At 42.6% G+C, this 22,264-nt stretch overlaps 1 protein-coding gene across 1 annotated transcript; it reads right to left on the minus strand.

Moving 5' to 3' along the window:
• Positions 1–4,791: 4,791 nt before the first annotated feature.
• On the minus strand, positions 4,792–20,290 carry slc18a1 (solute carrier family 18 member A1). The gene is made up of 17 exons (XM_078171152.1): positions 20,245–20,290; positions 15,606–15,704; positions 13,840–14,213; positions 13,630–13,754; positions 12,284–12,342; positions 12,052–12,135; positions 11,625–11,717; positions 10,660–10,749; positions 10,049–10,092; positions 9,864–9,924; positions 9,636–9,731; positions 9,244–9,322; positions 8,758–8,809; positions 7,670–7,733; positions 7,377–7,496; positions 7,058–7,191; positions 4,792–5,481 (listed from the first exon to the last, which is right to left on the minus strand). Exons 2-17 carry the CDS (start codon positions 15,700–15,702, stop codon positions 5,371–5,373), a joined length of 1,683 nt encoding a protein of 560 aa, XP_078027278.1. The 5' UTR covers positions 15,703–15,704; positions 20,245–20,290; the 3' UTR covers positions 4,792–5,370.
• Between the last annotated feature and the right edge of the window lie 1,974 nt (positions 20,291–22,264).

Genomic DNA, 22,264 nt, shown 5'->3' on the forward strand with positions numbered 1-22,264 from the left:
TGGGAAGATTAGCAGCAGATTAAAAACACATTTAAAATCTGATTTATTTCTCCTGTTTACCATAAATCAGCATCAGAGAGTCACTGAGAGAAAGACTGAAGAGTTCCCGACCTGTTTACACAGACACACACCACATCAGAGAGCAAACACACACACCTTTGATGACCACACGCACACACACACACACACACACAAACACACACACACACAGATTAGCTGCGTTTATTCACATTTCAAAGTAGGAGGAAATGTTTTGAAGCTGCTGTCAGAGGATGTTATTAACACTCACTCAGTTATATTAACCACACACACACACACACACACACATTAGAATAGTTTTAAATTTTCAATTAGTTTTTATTTCATTTTAGTTTGTTTCAGTTTTTCAGACAGATTTATTCATTCATTTCCGTAACTGCTTATCATGCTGGGGGACAGACAACCATTCACACCTACGGACAATTTAGAGTCACCAATTGACCTATGGCTAAGCCACGCCCCCTCCACTCACTCAGACAAACTATCAACATTCAGTGAGCGGCGCTATGGCAGGTGTCACAGTACACGGCATTTCACAGGAGGCAACTGATGATTTTTGGGGACATAACGATCAGATGTCATTGAGGGGGTCATCCCTATGTTTCCCGGGTTCTATGTTCCCCGCTCAATCAAAAAGGGTTCTATGTTTCCCACTTGGTTAAGTGGGTAACATAGAACCTTTTTTTGTGTAAGTGGGGAACATAGAACCTTTGTTGTTGACTTACTTTAGAACAGATGTAGACATCATTGTTAATCTTATTCACATTGAGTTGATGTTGTGGTCTAACGTTACCACACAACTTTATCCAAAGGAGACACTTTTCTCGCTTGAGATGTGGTTTAAAGTGTAAAAAATACACCTGGTCGCCCAGCCTCTCAGGATACCTTGTGTCAGAGTTGCATGTACCCCATGCACACCGTTTGACCATTTTTAAACTTCAAATCTCAGAAAAAGCTCATAAAACCGAACAAACTGACTTTCTGTAATGCATTTCAATGGACGTCCAGGCAGAGAATGTCCCAGTGTATGGGAATGGCTATACGCACTGTGATTGGCTCATCGCGTTTGAGGGCGGGACTTAGCCATAGGTCAATTGACCTGCATGTCTTTGGGCTGTGAGAGGAAGCTGGAGCACCTGGGGGAAACCCACGCTGACACAGGGAGAACATATCAGAGCACCTGGAGGAAATTGTAAAACTGCGATAGTAGCTAACTCAAAAAAGAAGAACAGCAGCTGTTAGCAGTTAGCGACTAACTCAAACAATGAGGTCCAGGAGCTCCTTACCCTCCGAGCAGAGGACGAGATCAGCCGCCATATAACAGGGACACTAAATGATTGTTATTGACATGTGATGTCATTGTTATTGTTTATAAAGACCTGCTGACACGTATGTTATATGTCACACTGGAGGCCGACACTGTTGTGTTTTATGTCACGCCTTTTTGATTCCACAATGCTGCCATGCTGTCTGACATCACACACTGAAGCCACATGATGCTGCTTTCATTTGGTTCTGTGTGAACCAGCAAAGGCGGCATAAAGAAGGGATTTTATAGCGACTCTGTGGAACCATCTCTGTGTGAAAGAGATTACGGAGAGTCGATGGAAATTCACACTGTCTCCTCGTGTCTTCAGTAGTGATGAATATTACAGCTAAAAAACTCAAATCCGCTGACTGAACAATGACTCGTCCTGTGTGATGTAACATCGTGTCTTTTGTATTCTGGCGGCTCGTATCAGAGCTAACGCTAATAACATCAGAGTGTGTGTTTGGTTCCTGTGACACGATTCTTCCTGATGTCTCCGGGAGCTTTTCATCCACTTCCTGTTTACGTTTCCATCTGACGGAGCTTCTATTTGTCCTGTTGTCATTTTCTCTGACGAACAAACGAGCCACCAGGAAATTAAAGAACAGATAAGAAGCATGTGAACACACACACACACACACACACACACACACATACGCAGGTTTCCACCCACATCCTTTTGTCAGCCTCACAGTCGTCAATGTAACATGTGAACACTGAGTCCTGGTGAGCACACATGCGCGAGCGCACACACACACACACACACACACACACACACACACACACACACACACACACAGGTATTGTCATGGTAACAGCAGGGTTTAATGGTGACACAGGTCAGAGGTCAGATACAGACTCAGGTACAGTTTCACATCTCAACACTGAGGTTGACAAAAAAAAAAGATTATTGATGACTGAAGAGTTCCTTAAAACAAAATCACATTTACATGGAAACCTCCTTAATTAATGCCAAAACCCCTTAAAATAGTTAAGGGATTTATAAAAATAAAAAACTAATTATTATGATTATTTTTACATCAAACAAACTCCACAAATGATGACAAACTCAACCTTCATCTCAAATCCCCACATGTTCAGCATTTTTGTTAAAATATGAAAATTCAACTGAGAGGTTTTTCCACTAAAAAAAACTAGATGTGATGCCTATAAACACTAAAGTTGCTGAGATTAATTTTAACATAGTTGGCAAGCTAACGCTTAGCAAACGTTAGCTTAACAGCTTGATAACTTTTTAAAAAACTTGTTTTAACAAATTTGCATTCATGATTTTTGTAAATTTAAAATATTATTTCTATGTTATTAAAGTGACATTACATTTGTTTAAAAAAAAAACCTCATTATGACTAGAGAAAGACTTGAACTTGGCACTTGACTTGGGACTTGAGTGCAAAGACTTGAGACTTACTTGTGACTTGTGAAACAGTGTGTCTCTAATCTCATATTTCTGTACTAAACACTTGATATTCTGAGTGCACTAAGTGTGTTCACACTGCACAGTACAGGAAAACAGTGTATTACTAAAATGGTCCTAAACTACGGTCACCCTCACTGGTCGCCATCTTTGTGACGTAGCAAACGTCTCATCTTCTGACATGGCGGCTGAAGACAACAAGGAGCCTGAGCTGGCTACAGTGAACACCGCCGTGTTATACAGATGTTAGTTTGTCATGTTTTTACACTAAGAACCAAAACTGTTGTTGAATAGAAGCCGTCAGTGATGTTTGTTGGGTCTGTGATGATTTGGTACCATGAACAATAATGTGAGTAGCTAACGTTAGCTAACTTGCTCCTAGCTACGGCGGCACATTTTAATCAGCACTAACATCATGGTGTAAGTTTGGTTTATGTGTGAGACAACACGACCCTGTTGAAATGAATGCACCACACAGGAAGTACGTAGTGTTCAAAGTGTACTACACTGAAGTGCACTAACAGAAGTATGTGATTTGAGACACACGCAATAATTTGGCTCCACCGCTGGCGTTAGCTTACTCCATTATTTTGGTGGGTTACAGGTTAAATTTAAAAAGTCCCGCCCAGGACGGGAACCTCCACTGTGTTTGAGTTGGATGCTATCAGAGCTAAATCTAACTTTAGCAACTCTGTCCTGCAATACGTGTACAATGTTCTTTCCCATGTCAATGAGTAACTCATCGGTGGTGAGGATGATATTTCTTTTTACCTGGGACAGGTTTTTACTGCATCTTTACACAGTTCTCAGTCAGCAAGCTAACGTGTATTTAGCCATCAGATGCTTATTCCAGACCCGTTTGCTCACCAGACAGCCAGAGACTTTCATTTTCATTCTATGGAGCCAGCCAGTGGGTGACTGCAAGTCAGGCTGAAACTTACAGTTCATTTTATTATCAATTAATCTGCAGATTAATTTCTTTGACTCATTGTTGTTTCATCACAGCTTCACAGAAGTCAATGTAATGCAACTCATATTTGAGAAGTTGGTACCAGTACATTTTTGATGTAAAAAACAAAAGACTTAAATGATTAATCATTCAGCCAGTTGACAGAGTCATAGTTTTAAAATGAGTTTGTTTGCTTCTGTCTGAAATCAAGAACTCATTGTTTCATAAATAACTGAAGTCTTTAATATTAAATCTGGGACTGTTGTAGCAACACTCAGTCTGTTTCCATGATGACGTGACCATCACATCATATTGAAGGCGATCATTGCCTTCAATATGATGTGGTCACGTAGCCTGTCCATAATGATTAAATGTCACGCTGCTAGCTTGCTAACGTCAGCACACGTAACGTATGCTAACGTTATATTACACAGTGTTTAATGATACAGTCTGTTATCTCCCTATTCCTCTAATCTTTCCTGCTTATCGCTCAAACAAATGATTAATTTCTAAATTAATATTGGTACTCATTTAAGATACCTTCATCAGTTACCGGAGGCCACTGTCTAACATCATCAGTCCAGCTATTCATGATGCTGTCATTGTAGAGAGTCAGTTCACAATGACAGCATAATGAATTGATGACTGACACGTCACCGCAGCAATGGCGCCGCCGCAAGATGGCGGCATACACAAATCGCTCGCCGAATTCATCTATATAAATCCCTGTAAACATGTTATTGTGAGTGAAATGTTCCTGCAGTGAATGTGTCACAGTGGGACTAACACACCCAGATCACGTGACTCCTGCATGTATACAGTCAATCAGACCCAAACTGGCCGAGGCGCTCTGAGCATGCTCCACAGTTTCCGCCCCGGGCTTTGACCCGGAAGTCCAATAGCATTAAATGTGTAAGAGAAGAAGAAGCCGGTAACAACATGGAGAAATCTACATCCAGAGCCGTGACTTTTTGGACGGACCAAATGTACAGAGCTGTAAAGTTGTCCACCATGGTAGCAGTTAGCTGCTAGCTAACCGTAGCTAACTTGTTTGTCCATTGTTTGGTCTGTGACGTAATAGGTCAACAGGAAAAAGGTCCAATACTAACAAGCTGAAAGGGGGCATATCTCCACCTATCGTAGAGGAGTCGCACATACTTGGCTCAATAAATGGATTCCCCTCCCGTGCTTGTATACTGGGACAAGGACAGTAGGCCAGTTAGATGTCCTCGTCCAGCTGGAACTGGAGCTCCACTTTACTGGGACTGGAGACACACTGAGGGGGGGCGGGGCCTAGCAAACGGCCAGCAGGAGGAAATCGGGTGTCTTTTAATGGAAGTTGCATAAATGTGATCACATTAGTAACTCTGTAAACTGCCTCAGCGTCTGTGAGTTCATGACAACATGTCTTAGAGAACCACGACGCTCTGAAATGATGATTAATTAGATTTAATTAATAAGGAGGTGTATGGGGCTTTAATGCCAACACTGTCCCTTTAAAAAGTGTCTGTTTCTGTTCTGACTGTGTGATGACAGGAAGTCTGATGATGAAGGTGTTTGAAGAAGACAACATCACAACATGAACATCTTCAGGTGTGTGTGTGTGTGTGTGTGTGTGTGTGTGTGTGTGTGTGTGTGTCACTCCTCCGTCTCTTCTTCTTCGCTGTAGTCACTCAGAGGAAACTCACGACTCTCCTTCTGTGTGTTGTAGCTTTTCCTGTGCATCACACACTCCTGGTCGATGATCGCCTGCAACACACACACACACACACACACACACGCACACACGCACGCACACACACACACACACACACACACAGGATCAATGAAGAGTAATCTGTGTGTAATTGAGGTTTAATAAGTAGAAATGTTTCCTCTGCAGCTTTGAAGGCAGCAGCTTCTGATCTGTGATCAGTCTAATCACTGTGTAATGACTTCACACACACACACTTTGGCTTCAACATCACACACACTTCCTGCTGCTGTGTCAGGACCTGCCATGTGTGTGTGTGTATATGTGTGTTGACACAGAGTGTTTGGGGGAATCTGTTCAGGATGCAGCCACATTAAACTCTGCAGCTGTTCAGCTCTGAAGTAAACCCGCTGACATCATCTGTATTTCCTCTTAACAGAAGCGCAGCGTTTTCAAGTTTCTGACAGTAAATAAGAAGGTTTTCACATCAGGGACCCCGACCTGGATCAGTGTAAACCAGAGTCCTGCACCAGGACGGGTACCCAACAGGTAACCCCAAAAAAAGCTGTGCAATAGGTAAAAAAAAAAAAAGAAATAAAAAAATATATACATATATGTATATATGTATATACATATATATGTATATATGTATATACATATATACATATATATGTATATATATATATATGTATATACATATATACATATATATATATATATACATATGTATATATATATATATATACATATGTATATATATATATATATATGTATATATGTATATACACACACACATATATATATATATATATATATGTATATATAAATTCAGCCTCCGTGAAACGGTGTTAATTTCGTTGATACAATCTATGACGACAATTTTTTTATCAACGACCAACAACCTTTTTTTTTCCATGACAAAAATGAGACGAGCTAAAAATAGATCTTGATAATAAAAACTAAGACAAAATCCAGGTTTCATTTTTGTTGACGAGATGTGATGAAAATGTTCATGGTGGACTTTTGGACACTGAACGCTGAGAATGGTCGTGCTTTTAGTCATTGACTGAATCATTTTGAACTTTCATCGACTGAAATGTTTGGAATTTTCACTGACTAAAGCGTTTTGTAGACTAAAATGTTTGAATTTTTGTCAACAAAGACATTTTGAATTTTCGTCGGTTAAAACTATGAAGGACAAAAATAACTAAAACTAAGAAACATTTTTGTCCCAAGACTGAGACTAAATCTAAAATAGCTGTCATAATTAACACTGCTGTACAGGCGTCATGAATGTTGAAATTAACTACAGAGATCAAAGTGTTTTTGTGCCAGGCTGTAAACATGTTTATTTCTATGTGTGAACATGGAGGTCAGTGGGGACTGACTCACTCCTGGAGCCAGCCTCTAGTGGACATTAGAGGAACTGCAGGTTTTGACACTTCAGCTTCGTGTTTCAGCCTCTGATGTTGTTGCTTGGTTAAACTGCCCGGTTACTAGAAATATATGGACACCTGCCAGCCAATCAGAATCTAGAATTCTCAGTAACCATGGTAACGAGCCACTTATGTATCACACTAGTGTCACCACCCAGCGTGACCTGGTCTGTCGTGTTCTCAGATGTGTATTTACCATCTTCTCCTCTCTGACGGCAGGGTTACGTAACAGGAGGCAGAGCGGAGCATACAGGATGTTGATCACTCCAATGAACACCATGAGACAGGGGAACCCCACTGCCTGGACTAGAGCGCCCCCTGTGGACGGACCTGGAACAACACATACAATAAGATAAGTCTTTATTGTTCCAGAGTTGCAGCGACACAAAGACAGAAACATGTGCAGATACACAGAGAAAGATTTGTAATGATAATCTTATAATCTCAAGATCACAGCATCATTATTTCACTTTCCTAAAATTATACTTTTTAAATTGTTTTAATGTGAGTGTTACCGATAGCGAACCCCATACACAGCGCCACATCAGCGATGGCATAGACACTGCCGTAGACAGAGGCGTGACGGATATCGACCAGGTAACCCATGATGGCCATCATGGAGGAGTCCACCATACCTGACGGACAAAAATCATCCGAGTCAACAGTTTTTAACATCTGTAAATGATCAGGATGATAGTTTCACAGTTTATATAATAAAACATCAAATAATTTGTCTGCGTCACTTCACCTAAAAACACCGTTAATAGTGAGTAGAGAGAGAGAGTCAGTGAGGTAATGACATAATCACCTATAGCGAAGCCCAGACCTCCATTTGGTCCAATCAGACCATAGATACTGGTGGCAAAAGGAACCTGTGTGACACACACACACACACACACACACACACACACACACACACACAGTACCATATAATGTTGCTGGTTGTCCTGGTTAAAGGTGCAGTGGTTTTTCTGGTTTTATGTAACCTCTGTTCATACATCAGTAAACTACAACTATAAAATGAAAGAGAAAAAAATAACTTCATTCACTGGGCCGACTGCCGGCAACTTTTAAGGTGGAACGTTAACTTGTAATGTTACTCAATGCATGAGTTGATGACGTGAATCCATCAGCACACCTTAAATTTCACTGTGACAACTTTGACCATCACTTTAGTTTTTATATGACACACACTTTTAGTAATGACTTTAAAAATATAGATTAATTTGGAGCGGATTATGTGAAGGTCATATATTCTAATCCTCACTTCCTGTGGGCTACAGCAACACTAAACCCCTGAGCTTGCCTGAGAAGGACTAAATGCACAAAGCTGCTATTTTTAAATATCCCATGGAGAGAGACTCTCACTGCAGCCTGTTCTATTTTGTTGTGAAAATGTGGGCGTGCAGCCTCGTTCTGTGGACGATAAACCAGGTGCAGACTTCCATCTGTGTCACCGCTGATGAGGAAATACAGCGAGTGCTGGACGGAGCAGTGAGTGACAACAACCCCGCCCACATTTAAGAGGACTGTCTGAACACACCGAGGGTCTAGGTACCATGTCTGAAGGCTTACTGCTGGTTCCAAAGGTGCTGGACTGGAAGGGTTTGGTGGAGACGGGGCTAATGTGTTTTGTTTTGTTTTGTTTTGTTTTGTTTTGTCTTTTTTTTCAGACTGGGGGTAGAGACAGGGGATGACATGCAGCAAAGGGCCATAGGCTGGAATTGAACCTGCGGCCACTGTGACAAGGACAGTGTCTCTGTAAATGAGTGTTTATGACATTTATGAAAAGATTTCTTGTGTAACTGCAACATCATAAACCACAGTGACTGGTTGGATGGATCAGTGATGAATGAATGAATGAATACATGAGTGAATGAATGATGTCATACTTACACACAGCAGACTGATGCCAACAATAAACATCCCTAACATGGAGCAGAGCCACCTGGAGACACAGAGACACCCATCAGTTACCTGTCCGTCCATCCGTCCGTCCGTCCGTCCGTCCGTCCGTCCGTCTGTCTGTGTGTCTGTCTGCCTGTCTGTGTGTCTGTCTGCCTGTCTGCCTGTCTGTCTGTCTGCCTGTCTGTCTGTCTGTCCTACAGCTACAGGTTTCCCAGCAGTCTTCAGGTTCAGGTCTGAACAGGACTCAGAGTTTCCAGAAAAGTTAATCTGTTAATCTGCTGACTGAACGTCTTCCTCTGAGAACACACACACACACACACACACACACACCTCTGCCTCTATACTTGTGAGGACTCTAACTGACAGTCCCGAACCCTCAAACAGTCCTTTGAACATCTCAACAAAATCTCCTCACTGTCGAGGTCTGAACACACACACACACACACACACACACACACACACACACACACTGACCGTCCCATCTTGTTGGCCAGAACACCAAACAGGTTTGTTCCTATCAGGTAGGAGACACTGGCAGGAAGGAAGGCCATACCTGTAACACACACACACACACACACACACCTGTTAGAGAGGAGGAGGGGGAGGGAGGAAGGAAGGAAGGAAGGGAGGGAGGGAGGGAGGGAGGAAGGAAGGAAGGAAGGAAGGAAGGAAGGCTATACCTGTAACACACACACACCTGTTAGAGAGGAGGAAGGAACATCGGGACATAAGGAAGAAGGAGGAAAAGAAAAAGGACCATAAAGAAGGAAGGAAGAACAGAAGGAAGGAAAGGAAGGGAAGGAGGAACATGCAGGAAAGACAGGAAGGAAGGAAGTAAAAAAGGAAGGGCAGACGGTGGATCGTACCAAGTTGCCATTTCGGGGAGCACATGGTCTGCATCATCCAGATGGGCAGCGTCGGCTCCAGGATGGCCACGCCCATGTTGGCGAAACAGAGAGAACCTGTAGATGGACACAGACAGACAGACAGACAGACAGACAGACAGGTTATTTATTTAACCAGTGTGTAACCAGGTGAGTCCTGCTGAGACTAACGTGGCAGAGACAGGTGAGAGTGAGGAGACGTCTTCTTACCTGCACTGATCAGGATGTACGGATCCTTTAAGAGCGTCAGTAACGGGGTCCCCTCCACACTCTGAAACACACAGACTGAAACTGGTCATACTGGTCCACAACAAAACCAGTCTGGATCAGACAGTATCAGACCAGTCTGGATCAGATCAGAGTCAGACTGGTTACTGGTTTTAAGGTGGACTCACCCCAGGAGAAATCTTTGAAGGCTGCAGGATCAAAAGCTGTAACGCTGCAACAAACAAACAAACAAACACCACGACATGTTTACTGATCAGTGTGACATCATCAACAAGTACACAGGAAGTCACAGGTTCAAACCCCCCTGTCAGCAGTGACATCATCATTTATTGACACAGTTTATCACAGATGATTCTAATGGAAATAAATATCATCTACAATCTGAACACTTTGTCTGTTTAATAATAATAATAATAATAATGATAATAATAAAAACTTTATTTATAAAGCATCTTTAAAAACAGAGTTTACAAAGTGCTGTGACAAACAAAGCAAAAGCAGAAACAGGAACTCAGAAGGCGATAAAACAAACAGTCGTATCAAATATGAGCCGGTCTAAACTAAGGTAGAGTTCTGATCATGTTAAAACAAGAGGACGCAAAATGTCTGCATCAGTTAATTTAAATAAAAAGAGCAAAAACAACAAAAGCAATAAAATGTAAATAAAATAAAATAAAAAGATGACTTCACATAAAAAAACACTAATTACTTTTGTTAGCATTAAATAAAAACTCCAGTTCCCATGAGTCTTAGTGGTAGTTCAGACTTCTTAATTTACCTCCATCAAACACAGCCAGGAAGGCGAGGATCAGGAAGGGAGCTCGCTTCCCCACAAACTCGTACATTACACTGCCGAATGGAGCTCCGACTGAAACACAAACACACACACACATACAAATATCTGAGTATACGTGTCCTGCAACCAGAATATTGCATAAATATTACCATTGAAATATATATAAAGTACACGGCTCATGGTGGCGACCCTCTGATCTCCCCCAGGTGGCCTCAGAGAGTAAGTGGCTTCATTTTGAGCTACAAAACCCTGTTCAGCATTTTTTAAATGTTAGCACCACTAGCTGTGCTGACACTGCTAACAGAGCTAACAGTGGCTAACAGAGCTAACAGAGCTAACAGTGGCTAACAATGCTGAGGGGGGGTTGTGGCTCAAAACTGAGCTGCTTACTCTGTGTGGCGACCTGGAGGGAGGTCAGTGGAGTGGACACCATGTTTTCACAGCTACACTGTTGGGTTGGGACGACGTCACAAGCGGTAATCCCCAAATGAGCAGTGCTGTTGGCTGCTGTTAGCTCCCACCAGACCGTGGTGGTGCACAGTGCAGTAAACTGAAATATGGGAAAAATTAATCTATAGACTGACATGTGTAACCGCTCAGAAATACTCTCGGTGATTAACCAGTAAACAGTCAACCAGTGACATCCTTAATCTGAATCTGTAAAGTAACTTATTCTTATGTTTTTATTCTTCTTACCTATTTTTTCTATCCATATGTGTATCTGTGTCTTTGTATGAGCTGTGTTGTTTATAAAGCTACTGGCTACCTTCATTTCCCTCTGAGGTGGAGCGAAGGAGCAGAGAATACTCAAGTACAGTAAGTACTGCAAAGCTGTACTTAAATTCTCTTTGAGTAAAGTACAATGAGTAAAAGTAGCAGCTGAGGCATAAACGTGTCTGTGTGTGTGTGTGTGTGTGTGTGTGTGTGTGTGTGTGTGTGTGTCTCACTCAGGACTCCCATAGCCAGTCCTCCCAGTGCGATGCCCATGGCGATGCCTCTCTCCTCGTCATCAGTGTACACACTGGCCAACATACCCAGACCTACACACACACACACACACACACACACACACACACACACACGAGTCAGTTTCTCCATCACACAACAATGTGCTCTCTCAACTTAAATTTTTTTGGAAACATCAAAATTTTAAGTTTAGCACAGTAACATAAAAGTTTTGAGTTCAGCAGACACAAAGTAAATGTGTCACATGACTCTGATCTGACAGGAAGTTGATGTCAGTTTAACATAAAGTTTTTATGTCATGTTGACAGTCTGGGACTTCTGTGTGAGTCTACAGTTAGTATTTTGTGTGATAGGTGGATCAGGGGCTTCACAGTGTGTGAGGGAATGTTTGATGTTTGAGGCGTCGACCTGCCACAGACGAGAAGGACGAGCCGATTCCTTGCAGAGAGCGAGCGAAGAACAGCAGAGCGTATGTCCCTGAGAACGCAAACACTGAACACACACACACACACACACACACACACACACACATGTAAATTATAAGACATGTTTTCGTAGAATACACACGTTGTCATCTGTGTGTGTGTGTGTGTGGGTGTGTGTGTGTGTGTGTGTGTGCGTGTGCGTGTGCATGACTTACTGATGGTTGACACAAACATGATGATGAAACCAGCGAACATGGGGATGTGATACCCGACCCTGCAGAGACACAGACCGTCAGTGATGCTTCATTTATTGAAATGTTCACATATTTAAAGGTCCTCTGTGTGTGTGTCACTTTGTGCAGGTGTAAATCATTTATCAGTGGCTGAAAAACGTTTGTATCTTCCCCAACTTTTAGTTACCTCAAACAGCCTGTGAACTGACGTCTATGTAGAGAACTCGGCACAATTTTTTTTCCAGGAAAATCCAAAGGATGTCACATTATGTGTTCTCCTGAGGCAGGATTTATACCTCTGCATTGAATCGACGCCGTACCCTACGCCGCAGCCTGACAGCTAATAACGTTAGCATGTTGTATTTGTGGGGAAAATGTGTCCAGATAAAGACAAGTGTTTGTCTGTGAATGCTGTGAGTTATAGTGAAGCTGATCTGTGTTTGAAACTGTCTCTATTAAGACATGTTTAATGTGTGTTTAATGTGTGTTTTGAATCAACTAAACTTTACAGCACTTCACAGAAACTCCCCTGCCAACTAGTGTTTTGGAGGTGTAACTGCAGAGTGACACAGACACACCACCGTACTAGTATAAATGCTCACAACAGTGTAGGCTACAGTGTAGAACTGACGCACAAGTATAAATCTACCTTGAATGTCTTGCCTCTCTTTGGCTCCACTACAGCACTAACATTGTGCAATGTTAGCAAAGAAATGAGTCCACTAATGTCAACAAATAAACGGCACCCACCACAACACAATGAAAAATACATGAAAACATTTTGCAGAGACAGTCTTCAGTTAGCGCCCTGTAAAAACTCGAATTCAGTCAAAGCACAACTGAGTGCTGTGGGTCTGATGTCAGACTGCCCGCTCAACCACCCTGCGTGCCTGTCAGATCAACAAACTTTCTGTTGATGCAGTTACACACATTACAACCCTCACTGCTGTGGCCGCCAGCTTGTTTGCGGTCCTGACTCCCCTCATTGTGATGGGAAAAGCGAACGAAAGTACAGATTATGACTGTTTCCTTCGCCCCATGGTCTCTGAAGTTTTAATCACTACATTACAGTGTTAGGCTGTATCAAGAGGCAGATACTTAATAAACACTGCACATTTATTCACTGATATGTTGTGATTTCCAGGTGAAATTGAACCATCTGTCTCTGACAGTATGACTGTAGAGACACAAGCATGGCAGCTGACTGATGGCTGATTTAATGTTTTAATGGTTGTAGTTTTTGTCCATCTTTAATCACAGCACCAGAAGCCTTCAGCCGTTGGTTGCAGCTCGGGTCAAAGTGTTTTAGACAGGAAGTTCTGAGTTACCTGTTGGTGAGTGGGCCGACGAAGGGGTTGACGAGCAGCTGGATGAGAGCTTTAGAGGCAAACAACAAACCAACACGAACATTTTCCTCCTCCAGAAACACGCTGTCCTGAAGACAGGAGGCGTCCTGCAGCAGAGAGACAGAGGGGAGGACAATATATGAACTCACCTGTCAACACTCATCCATCAGGTGAACATCATTCTCCACCTACTGTGGCATCAGTCGTCTCATTGATCTGCAGCTCTGTGGTCAGGTTCGTCTGGTCTGTGGGCTTGGTGTCCGGGGTCGGTTCAGTCAGGAGTTCCTGCAGACTGAAGGTCGTGTTGTCAAAGAGGGACACCAGAGGAGACGACCGGGGGCTCTGCTCTGACTGTGTACCCAGGACAGGTGCACTGTGGCTGGGCAGAGGGAGCTGGGAGGTCCAGCTGGAGGTCTGGAGGTTTGACCTGGGGGCGGGGGGCTGTGAGGGCACTGTGCCCAAATGTGGTGCACCAAGGCCAGGCAGAGGGAGCAGGGAGGGCTGGGCGGTCGGGGGCTCTGGACTGGGATGCTCCTTGGCGTAGAGGAAGGTCGGGATGATCGGCACTGGAAGAGAAACATTGATTGATTGATTTGAAAAAGTTAACGTGTCATTTTGTTTTGTAATAAATGTCTCTGGGAGCCTGAATGTTCCAGTCACAGAGGGGTTAAACTTTGTTCCAGGTAAAATTATGTAAAGATGACCTCAGCTGACGGTCGCTGACCTTCTCAGGCAGAAAACAAAGTGAAGAACAAAAATTTGCTCTGACAGAGAAATGTCTCAACCGTTAGTAAACAGTATGATGTTTTTGGGTGGGCGGGGCTCAGCTGGAGGTAAAACAATTCTCCACAGAACATTAGCTAGTGCTAGCTAACTAACATGGCCCCTAATTTCCAGGGCTGGTACCTGCGGTTATTCCACAGGCTAGTTAATAACATGTCGGGCAGGAAATCCAAAGTGTGGGATCATTTTGAGAAGGTGAAGGACGAACCCAAGGTGATATGTAAACTCATCTTCATTGGTCGACTACAAACATGACGTATCATCTGAAACATGGAAGTAGCTACATGCCCATTAGCCCACAGCACTAGTTTCTATAAATCCTGCAGAGTACGTCTTTAAATATTTTTATTTTACATCCAAATGAAACTGATTAGTGAATCACGATTAATTAATTAGGAGGTGAAAACTGTCTATTTAATCATGATCCTGTAACGACACATGAAACCATCAGAGGAGAAAAGAGCAGCGAGAACGATTTCATCTGAGAAGAGACCGAAAGAGACAACGATGAACTGAGACCGAACCCTTTAAAGTTCAGGGTCAGGAGGTCATCAGTGTGTGTGTGTGTGTGTGTGTGTGTGTGTGTGTGTGTGTGACCTCTGAAGCCTTTACATGCAGCTCTGAGTCTAATTGCTGACGACAGTTTTGACCTCCAGGTTTTTAGTTGCGTCACAAAATCAGTTTGGAGCAGCTGAGACTTCATTGAGGAGGAACATTAGAGAACCATCTGATATCGAACCACATCTGGATACAACACATGGACATAAGTACGTGGCTGACTGACCATATATGTGACAGTGTTTCATTACCTTAAATAAAAATCTAAAAACACCAGTTTTCCAAAACTGCATAAACACTATAGCTACAAATGTTTTGTTATTACTAAGTCAAGGTTTTCCTCACTGAAAAACTAAAACAAAATAAAAACTAAACTAAAACTAGTCAATTACTCACAAAACATAACAATAAAACCTCGTGTTCACTCTTAAAACAAAGTAAAACTGAACTGAAGTCAAAGAACAACAACACCTCGTTAGGTTCAGAGTGAGTCTCCAGGAAATGAATGGAAGTCAATGTAATGTCCTCAACAGTGGAGTGTGTGTGTGTGTGTGTGTGTGTGTGTGTGTGTGTGTGTGTGTGTGTGCATTAGTGTGTGTGTGTGTGTGTTTACTCACCGACCACAGTGAGCAGCATGTTGTCGAGCAGCAGAGCGACACAAACCACCACCAGGACGAGTCTTGGAGAACCTCGACTCTGATGGAGCCACGCCATGTCTGCACACACACACACACACACACACACGTTTTAGCATTTCTCATATATTTATATTCTGTTTTTGCATCTTTGTCTCCACCTCCTGTCTCTGTTTTCTTGGACAGACGATGAGAGGACGGCCCTCTGGGGAACAGAGACATCTGCAGATTGATCAGAGTCACTTCGTGTCTTATTCAGCGACATGTTGAAGGTTGAACATCAGTGGAAGAACAAGTCACTCAGAACATTATAGATCTCATCTGGTCTGGGAACGCCTCGGGGTCCTCCAGGAGGAGCTGGAGGACGGAGCTGAGGAGAGGGACGTCTGAGTACTTTACTCAGCCTGCTGCCCCCGAGACCCAGATAAGAGGATGAAGATGAATGGATGGAGGTACAGGTTTTGGTGTGCAAGCTGTGCATGAGAACAGTCTGCATGGATGAAAAGTCAGAGGATCACCAAAGCTACTGTATTACAGTTCATCCTGAGAGGAACATGAATGTGGAAGACTGCAGCTAAAAATGCTTCTTGTTCTGTGTTAGTGCTGCCGTCTGCTCGGTGATGTTTGATTCCTGCCTGAAACAGAGCTGAGAGGAGACTGCCAATGTCAATGAATACATGAATATATAATCATGGTTAGCTGAGCAGCAAACAGCCAAACTAGCTCTGTCCAGAATCCAAAAACACAGCCAGATCCACAGCTCGTGTTAAAGCACGGCTCAGTCTAATATCTGGAGTGTGTGATAATAACAGAGCGTCCTGTTGTTTTATTAAAGATCAGACGTGATATGAAGGAGCTCTCACTGAGCTTCTTTATTACAGCACACAGATGTAGATACTGATTCTCCTGCAGACATGTCGTCTTTGTTCTGTTTCTGTTGAATGATTTTTCTTCTTCATGAAACATTTGCAAATCAGAACGTTTCCATGACATCGGAGAAAACTGATTTATATAAATCCCTGTAAACATGTCAGTGTGAGTGAAATGGTCCTGCAGTGAATGTGTCACAGTGGGACTAACACACCCAGATCATGTGACTCCTGCATGTATACAGTCAATCAGAGTCAAACTGGCCGAGGCGCTCTGAGCATGCTCCACAGTTTCCGCCCCGGGCTTTGACCCGGAAGTCCAATAGCATTAAATGTGTAAGAGAAGAAGAAGCCGGTAACAACATGGAGAAATCTACATCCAGAGCCGTGACTTTTTGGACGGACCAAATGTACAGAGCTGTAAAGTTGTCCACCATGGTAGCAGTTAGCTGCTAGCTAACCGTAGCTAACTTGTTTGTCCATTGTTTGGTCTGTGACGTAATAGGTCAACAGGAAAAAGGTCCAATACTAACAAGCTGAAAGGGGGCATATCTCCACCTATCGTAGAGGAGTCGCACATACTTGGCTCAATAAATGGATTCCCCTCCCGTGCTTGTATACTGGGACAAGGACAGTAGGCCAGTTAGATGTCCTCGTCCAGCTGGGACTGGAGCTCCACTTCACTGTGACTGGAGACACACTGAGTGTTTACATCCAGCCGTCTGTCTTCTTCTTCTTTTCCTCTGCTGCTGTTGGAGCGTTACTACATTTATTGGGGTGTTACTGGACACCAGCTGTTAGTCTGCAGAATATCTGGACGCCTTCAAGTGCTGGATGGATTGTGATGAAATATGGCTCATTGTTCATGTTCCCCTCAGGATGAACTGTAATGACTTCCTCTTGCTATCATCAGGTCAACATGTTTACACTGAGAATACAGATGGTCATTGGTCAGTGATTTTTGGCGTCAGACACTGACAACACAGCCATCCTTTATCATCAACATTACACACGACCATTCATCCATCTATTTTCATTCTCTTATCAAGGGCCAGGTCTGGGGGCAGCAGGCTGAGCTCCAGACATCCCTCTCCTCAGCAACACTTCCCAGCTCCTCCTGGAGGACCCCAAGGCGTTCCCAGACCAGATGAGATCTATAATCAAAGACCCAGAGATACTTGACCTCCTTCTCTTGAGGCAGTAACTCTCTCCCAACCCAGAGGGAAAAATCCAGTGTTCACCAGTAGAGAACCATGACCTCAGACTGGGAGGAGCTGACTCTCATCCTGACTGCCTCACACTCTAACTGCCCCAGGTCATGATGGAGGTCACGGTGTGATGAAGCCAACAGAACCACATCATCTGCAAAGAGCAGAGACCAGACCCCTTCCTCCCTCCAGCTGCACCCTGAGATCCATGTTTGAGAGAACATCTTTGACTTTGTGCTGAGTGTACGGACTCAGCTCTCACTTTGGTCATACAGGGACTGGATGGCTTGTAGCAATGACCCAGTACCATATACAAACTCCCACGACCCCTCCAGCAGCCTTGCAAGGGTAAAGAGCTGCTCCACTGCTCCACCACCAGGACGGAATCCATATTGAATTATACGTGACCAGTCGCTGTTCTTCTGTAATGATGCCCGGTAGCATCGGAGGAAACGTGGTGGGACAACAACGTAGATTAAGGCGGCAAAAGTCCCAGTAGGACAGGTGGGAGGGAAGGGTGGTGGATGGGTCCAACAACCACCAACTTTCACTCGAGAGGCCAGTGGTCACTTCCTGTAAGATTGTAAAGCCAAACCCTGTTCTTTTTTCCTAAAACCAACCTCGTGTGTGTGTCGGCTAAACGTAACCACGTGTGTGTGTCAGCTAAACATAAACGTGATGATGACAGGCTAAATGTGTGTTGTTTAAGGAAAAAAAACATCAGTTGGTGGTGTTGTACCGACGTAGTGCCTTTATTTTGAAAGAGACTGTATCAGACTGTACATTTCCTGTGAAAACAGAAGTGTATTTTGAAAACAGACAATGCATGTAACAGGCTGAAGTTGACACGGTGTCCCAGAACGTCAACAACCAACACACCCAGGGTACCTTGGACGTCATATGTGGACGTGGAAAGTCCATGACCAAACGTGGACATGTGACGAGGTCACAGTGAGGATGGGTTGTCCTGACACCGATAATGTTTTACTTTAATGTGTCCAGTGTTTTATTTATTTATTAATTTATGACAAAAACCTGCAGGACTAAAGACGTCCCATCAGCCTCAGCTAGACTTTGTGATGATAGCTAATTAGCAATGCGCTAATATGCCAAGCTAAGATGGCAAACATGACACCTTCTACCTATTTCTGTTTGTTTTCTATTGTTCCAGTGAAGTTTGTGTCGTTAGTTCAGAGATGAGTCGACGTGATATCACAGAAACATAAAAACTTTTCAGCAGGTGTTTTTTAGATTTTTCCTCGTTAGCGTGAACTCGAGCGACAGACTGTCTGTTCTGACTGCTGATTGGTTTACAGGCTCTTTCCTCCCTCACTAACACAGTTACCTCTCTCACACAGACACACACACAGACACAGACACAGACACACACACACACACACACACACACACACACACACCTCCCTTTATTCTCTTATCTCGCTCCATCTCTCCTCTCCTCTCCTGTTTGATGGAAAATTGATCTGAAATTTAATTTTGTTTCTTTAGAAAAAAAATCCTGCAGATCATCATCAGTCTGAGATCATCTGTTTTATATTCAGTTTATATTCTGAATTATTGCATGAGACATGTCAGTGAAAACGTCTCCTAATGTCGATTCTTGGTCGCTTCATGGAAGTTAAATAAAATAAACACAGACAGACGCTGGCTAAGAAACAGATGATAATCAACGATCAACACCTGAGCTGATGTGATATATAATCAGTACATGTGAAACAGCTGCAGATACAACAGCAGCATGGATTGAACTAAACTCAAAAATAAATCAAAACTAATAAGAACAGAAATAAAATGAAATAAAGTAAAATAAATAAATAAAATCTTCATATTTCCTGTTTGAATATGAAGCTCAGCTGACAGTAAACATTAAGGAAAATAAGAAAAGAGGTTAATAAATCTAAAATATATTTAATAAAATCAATAAAACAATAAGTAATATTAAAAATAAAACAAAAGAAATTTTACGCTTTCAAGCAATAAAAGCTCATTTGATTTTTTTTCTCAAGAAAATAAATATAAATAAATAATCTGATTTATACCTACTAAATATAATAAATAGTAAATATAAATCAGAATACAATAAATCAAATAGATTAAAATAATACAAAAAAATAAATAAAATACATCTTAACAACTCAGACATTTAAGAAATTAAAATCCCTATATACCATCACACCACCATATATAGTGCTGAAACATGAGTAATTAATACTTTAATAGTTTAGTTCCTCTGAAACTGACAAATGTAGCTGAAATAAAAAAGTATATCATTGAAAAAGAAAAAGCCAAACAAACTGATCATCTGCTAAATAAAATAAATTAAATATTTTTTCTTTGTTCTCTTTTCAACTGAATACATATTACAGATATTTCATTTACATTCGCTAAATAAAAGCTCAAATAAATCTGGTAAATAAACCGAGACTGATTTGGACTTTAAATTTTCACAGAGTCTCATATGAATTAAAATAAAATTGAACAGACGTCAGTGATGTGACGACGGACAGACGGACAGGTGGCTCCTACCTGAACCTCTGATGCTCTTCTTCTTTTTCTTCTTCTTCTTCTTCTGGTTCTTTAGGCTGCTGACGGAGCGACTATATATCTGATCTGAGGGGAGGAGAGAGGAGAGGACAGAGGAGACAAGGAGGCAAGGAGAAGAGGAAGGAGTGAAGGAAGGAAGGAAGGAGGAGGGAGGAGGTGGATGTTTCCTCTTTTATTCTGATAAAAACAGACAATATGGAGACACACACACACACACACACACATCTACACACCAGCAACGCAAATGATAGACCCTCTGACCTGTGTGTGTGTGTGTGTGTGTGTGTGTGTGTGTGTGTCAGTAATTGTGAGCATCTGCTGTCCTTTTATTGAAGCCTGGAACAACCTGCAGGCTGGAGACCTTATCACACACACACATCTACACACACACACACACACACACACACGCACACACACACACAGGTCTGTTTACACTGTCGCTCTGTGTGAAGAGACTGTTTCATGTCTGTTTGTCCTCGAACACATGAAGTCACTTCACGTATGAACAAATAATCCACAAAACAAAGAACATTCACAAATTAAACTGTGTGTGTGTGTGTGTGTGTGTGTGTGTGTGTGTGTGTGTGTGTGTGAATCAGAAACCAGCCGTCTGTCTCCACGTCACTGCTGATCATTTTTCCAAATCATCCATCAGTTGTTACAGACTTCCTTCCTTCAGGCAGCTGCACGTTTCAGGCTGATGATGGTGATGATGATGGTGATGATGATGGTGATGATGATGGTGATGATGGAGGGTGTGTATGTGCGTGGTTGGGGGGGGGGGGGGGGGGTCAACTTGCATAAGTACAAACAAACATGAGTCCTGCAGCAAACACACACACACACACACCACACAAAATCATCTATGAGTGTAATTCTTTTAAATCACGTTCAGAAGCCTGTAGTTACAGAGGGGCGGAGCTACATTATAGCGTTATTGTATTTATATAGCAGCAGTTGTAGCATGGCTCAGTGCAGTGGTGTATGGTGGTTACCATGGGCCCCAGTGCAGGCTAGTTACTGGTCATAAAGCTCACACACACATACACACACACACACACACAGGACATGTTTAATAAAGCCATCCTTTTAGCCTCTTTTATATTCAAAGTCATGACTGCTCTCTGGACCGTAGAGGAGCTCAGCTCGTCTTTTGTCACATGATCAAACACAGACTTGACATTAGACATCACAAACATACATTTTACCCACCATTCATCACTGCGTACCTGTATGTGACAAAAATATCAAAGAAAATGAGAATATTTTGTTGCAGGTTGCTGCTGAATATTATACCAAAGAAAAGAGGAGACAATCAGAACAGCAGGGACGGGCAGTATTTCTATTACTTGTGTTTACACTGAACAAAAATATAAACGCAACACTTTTGTTTTTGCTCCCATTTTTCATGAGCTGAACTCAATGATCTAAAACATTTTCTATATACACAAAAGACCATTTCCTCACAAATATTGTTCACAAATCTGTCTAAATCTGTGTTAGTGAGCACTTCTCCTTTGCCGAGATAATCCATCCCACCTCACAGGTGTGGCATGTCAAGATGCTGATTAGACAGCATGATTATTGCACAGGTGTGCCTTAGGCTGGCCACAATAAAAGGCCACTCTGAAATGTGCAGTTTAATCACACAGCACAATGCCACAGATGTTGCAAGTTTTGAGAGAGCGTGCAATTGGCATGCTGACTGCAGGAATGTCCACCAGAGCTGTTGCCCGTGAATTGAATGTTCATTTCTCTACCATAAGCCGTCTCCAAAGGTGTTTCAGACAATTTGGCAGTACATCCAACCGGCCTCACAACCGCAGACCACGTGTAACCAAACCAGCCCAGGACCTCCACATCCAGCATGTTCACCTCCAAGATCGTCTGAGACCAGCCACCCGGACAGCTGCTGCAACAATCAGTTTGCATAACCAAAGAATTTCTGCACAAACTGTCAGAAACCGTCTCAGGGAAGCTCATCTGCATGCTCGTCGTCTTC

The sequence above is a fragment of the Epinephelus lanceolatus genome, chromosome 9 (assembly GCF_041903045.1).
Source record: "Epinephelus lanceolatus isolate andai-2023 chromosome 9, ASM4190304v1, whole genome shotgun sequence".
In the NCBI taxonomy this organism is placed as follows: domain Eukaryota; kingdom Metazoa; phylum Chordata; class Actinopteri; order Perciformes; family Serranidae; genus Epinephelus; species Epinephelus lanceolatus.